Source organism: Bos indicus, unplaced genomic scaffold (genome assembly GCF_029378745.1).
Source record: "Bos indicus isolate NIAB-ARS_2022 breed Sahiwal x Tharparkar unplaced genomic scaffold, NIAB-ARS_B.indTharparkar_mat_pri_1.0 scaffold_55, whole genome shotgun sequence".
NCBI classification, from domain to species: domain Eukaryota; kingdom Metazoa; phylum Chordata; class Mammalia; order Artiodactyla; family Bovidae; genus Bos; species Bos indicus.
This window is the reverse complement of record NW_027223720.1, coordinates 244,655-249,480: the sequence shown is the minus strand read 5'-3', so window position 1 is coordinate 249,480 and position 4,826 is coordinate 244,655. Positions and strand designations below refer to the sequence as shown.

General features: G+C 47.9%; 1 protein-coding gene across 1 annotated transcript; it reads left to right on the top strand.

Moving 5' to 3' along the window:
• The first annotated feature begins 2,361 nt into the window (after window positions 1-2,361).
• On the top strand, window positions 2,362-4,131 carry LOC139181994 (melanoma-associated antigen B2-like). Its single transcript, XM_070785471.1, has one exon. It carries the CDS (start codon window positions 2,412-2,414, stop codon window positions 3,669-3,671), a length of 1,260 nt encoding a protein of 419 aa, XP_070641572.1. The 5' UTR covers window positions 2,362-2,411; the 3' UTR covers window positions 3,672-4,131.
• The last annotated feature ends 695 nt before the right edge of the window (window positions 4,132-4,826 follow it).

Below are 4,826 nucleotides of genomic sequence, written 5' to 3'. Positions count from 1 at the left end.
TAGGACCCTACGCAGCTCCCCTCCACTTCCGCTTCGAAGGCGAGGAGGTCGACCAGTAGCCGCAGCAACCGTTTGGTGGAGACTTAGTGTCCAGGACTTCTCTGGAACCAAGGTGAGGACCTGAATGTAGCTGAAGGGACTTTCCCAACCCTCCCAGTAATAAAAGTGACCCATCCACATCCCACCCCTGTGATATGGCTCTTGTGGGCCCCTCAGAGCTATCGGCTGAATGTGGTCTAGAGTGTCTCAGGCTAAGGCGTTGGTCTGTGGGGGTAGGCCCAGATTCTACCCCGGAGGAGGTCTAGGACCTAGATTATGGCCCTGAGGGCTGAGGAGCAGAGTTCGACACTGCAAGGGGGCCCTACTGAGCGACTCCCCTATACTGGGCTCTAGGAGGCCTCGGTTAAGCTGGCCAACTCTGGTGCCCCCTGGTGTCCAATGGAGGTGGTTTTGGTGAAGTGAGAACCTTGCTCTAACAGAATAAACCCAATTCAACAGAGGGAGCTAGTCTGCAACATGATTCATGGTTGTGACGCTGAGTAAGGATGGCGGCCACTTCCTTAAGAAACGGGGCCACATAAAGCGCCAGCCCTGTTTTAAGGCCTGGGAGAATTGGGCGTTTTGACATGATACTTCCCGGGACATCTCAGGGAAATGAGCAACCAGGTCAAAGTGGTAGCCTTAGGTTAATTAAGGGAGGGTTTCAGATTTGCCAGGGGTCATGGTGAGAAACTCGGGGGCTGTGAACATGTTCCACACCACATCATTCGGACCAAATCCTCCCTGACGTCATCCCTGGCAGACCTCAAGAATACATGTCAGTCCCCACTGTGGGCTAAGGAGTGGTCAGCTAAGGCAGTGGTGAACAGAGGGAGAGCTCTTAGACCCTTTCATGTGTCAAATGTAGACCTTGGATACTTCTATGTCCTGGCTGTTGTAAATAGTGCTGCAGTGAACATTTGAGTACAAGTGTCTTTTTCAGTTAGTTTCCTCAGGATATATCCTCTGTAATGGTACTGTTGGCTTATGTGGTAGTTTTATTTCTAGTTTTTTATGCAGAGTGAATTAAGTCAGAAAGAGGAAAGCTAATATCATGTATTAATGCATGTATATGGAATCCAGAAAGATGGTACTGATGAACCTCTTTGCAGGACAGCCTGGCTCTGCAGACATAGAGAACACACTGGTGTAAACAGTGGGGGAAGGAGAGGGAGGGTCAGATTGAGAGAGTTACATTGAAAACGTACACATTACCATATGTAAAATAAATAACCACTGGGAATTAGTTTTATGACTCAGGGAGCTCAAAGCCAGTGCTCTAACAGCTTAAGAGGGGTGGGATGGGGTGGAGGGGGAGAGAGTTTGGAGAGGGAGGGGACATACAGTATACCTATGGCTGATTCATATTGATGTGGGGCAGAAAATAACACAATATTGTAAAGATATCATCCTTCCATTAAAAATAAATAAATTTGTTTTTAAAAAGACATATAGAAGAAAAGAGAAGCAAAAAAAAAATTAACTTTGAATTGGGATCTTGGATGGGACCACAGGGACATCAACCTGCCTGCAACAGCTTCCATTCTTAGGAGACCGTGTTTGGGAAGATGAGGTCATCTTCACTTCCTCCTGTGGGGACACAGGGTGATTGGCTTTTACTATCAGACTGGTATCAGTTCAGGAGAAAGGGGAGGTTCTCTGCCAGGCGCCCAGTTAAGGAACCTGAGTGAGGACTCAGAGCATGCATCCCAACCCTTGGATTTCAGCCCAGGAAATCTCAGGGATGGGCTATGAGGTTGAACATCTGCTTTACTGTTTTATACCAAGTCTAGGGGAGGGGAAATGTCTTGTCTGAAGGTGCAGCCACCAGTTAGCAAATGGAGAATAGTGCCCAGCATTTTAAGGAGCCAAGGTAAGGACCTTGAATGATGATCCCAGTGAACTCAGGATAGAAAAGACCCTACTGAGCTCTCAGCACTGGGTATCCCCTGGGAGGGAGGTGGACTGAGGCATCCCTTCACTTGCTTCTGGATCATGTGGAGGTCTGAAGTGTCTGCATCAGAGCCAGGACTTGATGTGATAATACTGAAGATGAGCAGAGAGGACCCCACTGTCAGCACCTGGTGTCACCTCAGTAAATCCAAAGCAGGGCTGAGAGGATGCAGAGGAATAGTAAGGCCTCTGTTCTTCCTCTGGGATTCTCAGGAGACAAGCTGAGCAGGAAAACAGGAGGCTTGTGGGTTCCTAGGGCAGTGTCCTCAAGGACACCTGCAGAGGTGGCCTTTGATTAAGCCAAGGTAGAATCTCCCTGTTCTAACGTGCTCATGTCACCTCATTCTCCATCCTCCAGGTGCCCCAATCTCCTGTCTATTGGTCCAGACCCCTGCCTGCGGTCCCTGACCACAGCTGTCATGCCTCGTGGGCAGAAGAGTAAGCACCGTGCTCGTGAGAAACGTCGCCAGGCCCGGGCTGAGATCCAGGGTCTTCATGATCAGGCTACCACATCTAGGGGAGAAGAGACCACCTCCTCCTCCCCTCCTGATTCAGAGAGTGCTCCCTCAAGCTCGTGTGCTGCTGGCACCACCACGGGTCCTCCGGGAGCCCAAGGCACCACCAGTGCTGCTGCAGGTGCTATACGCAAAAGATCTGGTGGTGGTGGCACAGCACGCTCGAGATCTGGAGTAGGTGGCATAGCACGCTTGAAATCTGGTGGAGGTGCCGAGGGCCAAGTTCAGGGAGGTGAAAATTCCTCCCAGGCCTCAGCTGCTGCTGAGATCTCTCACACAGATCTTCTGACCATGGAGTCAGAGAATTTGGTGAAGTACATGCTGTTAAAGTATAAGATGAGGGAGCTAATTAAGAGGTCAGAAATGGTGAAGGTTATCCACAGAAGGTACAAGGCGCAATTCCCTGAGATCCTCAGCAGGGCCTCTGAGCACATGGAGATGGTGTTTGGCCTGGTGCTCAAGGAAGTCAGGCGCAACAGTCACTGCTATACCCTGGTGAGCAACCTAGATCTCAGCGACAGTGAGTCTATGAGAGGTGACTGGGGGCTGCCGAAGAATGGTCTTCTGATGCCTCTGCTGGGTGTCATCTACCTGAATGGCCATCGTGCCTCTGAGGAGGAGGTCTGGAAGTTCCTGAATATTCTGGGCATCTATGATGGAAGAATGCACTTCATCTTTGGAGACACCAGGAAGCTCATCACAGAAGATCTGGTGCAGGAAGAGTACCTGGAATACAACCAGGTGCCTGGCAGCGATCCCCCTCGCTATGAGTTCCTGTGGGGTCCTAAAGCGCTCACAGAAAACAGCAAGACGAAAGTCCTGCAATTTTTGACCAAGGTCAACAATTTGGTCCCTGACGCCTTACTGCCACATTATGAGGAGGCTTTGAGAGAGGAGGCAGAGAGAACCGGAGCCAGAGCTGCAACCGGGACCGGCCCTTCTGCCTCAGCCAGCGCTGACCCTTCTGCCTCGGCCAGACCTGGCACTTCTGCTGCAGCCAGGGCTGGCACTTCAGCCTCAGCCATGGCTGACATGTCTGCCTTAGCCGGTGCTGGCCCTTCGGCCTCGGCCAGGGATGGCACTTCTGCTGCAGCCAGGGATGGCACTTCTGCCTCAACCAGTGCCCACTCCAGGGCCACATCCAGCCGCTCATCTGGCCCCTAGTGTGGTCTGAAGCCCATTCTTCACTTTGTGGTTGGAAAAGCCTGTCAACCTGTGTTCCGAATATGCATCAATAACTTGTTGACTTTTTATTCCTCAATTTTCAATTGTTACTTTTTACAACAAAGTTTATTTTAGGTTCATGATAGAAGTATTTGAATTACATGGGTCTCATGCTGTTTGCTGTTTGTCAGATTTAGGATTAAGAGTTTTGTTCTTTGAAATAACATACTGGAAATCCTCAAATCACTTTTGTGATCCAAGATGAGAATAACTACACTTTAGGATAAGAATACCCATAGAAATATGCAAGACACCACACTAAGGCTCAGAACATAGATGCACAGACAAATAGCTGAAAGTTTTTCAATTTTGGGTGTGCTTTACTTACTCTCTGTTTAGTTTCCCTTTATATAAATGTAAAAGATATATACTTTGATTGGATTATATTTTTCAAGAATGTTTGAGAATATAAATTACAGCAAATGATTTATACGTGGTTCTTCTTTTACACAAACATTAATTGAGCATGTGCTCTTAAGAAAACTTCATGCTTGTACTGGCAATATTTAGTCAAAAAAAAAAAAAATCAGTGCATGCCTCTGCCCATGCAGATACAGTTTCTCAGAGAAGCTGTCATTATTTGGAAGAGGCTGAGTTACTCTCTAAATCAGAAAGAACAACAAAGAAGCAAGGTAAAGAGGGGGTGGCGAGAACATACTACTTTGGTTTCATTGCTAAGCAGAAGTTTGGCTGATTGGGGAGGTTGGATCTTTTTTTATTTTTTATCAGTTAGAACACTGCATAGTCCCTGACATCTCTTAGATGCCAAAAAACAAAAAAACAACAACCCAGCTGATGTAACATCTGAGGTCAAGATAATCGTAGTGATAACTGCCATTGCCCCTAATGTCTCAATAGATACAGGCGCCGTGCCCAATGCTTTCCATAAATACATATATTCCACCAATCCTACCAGACAGAGCTTATCAAACTCACTTCACAGTGGAGAGCCTGAGGCTTATAGAGTTAGAGTTTGGTTTTGTGCCAAAATACTTAAGGCTGGTAATTGACAGAGCTGGGACTAGACTCCTGCCCTAAACTAACATGAGCACTCATACTATTCTCTCCCCACCCTGAGACACACCCTCGTCTTTT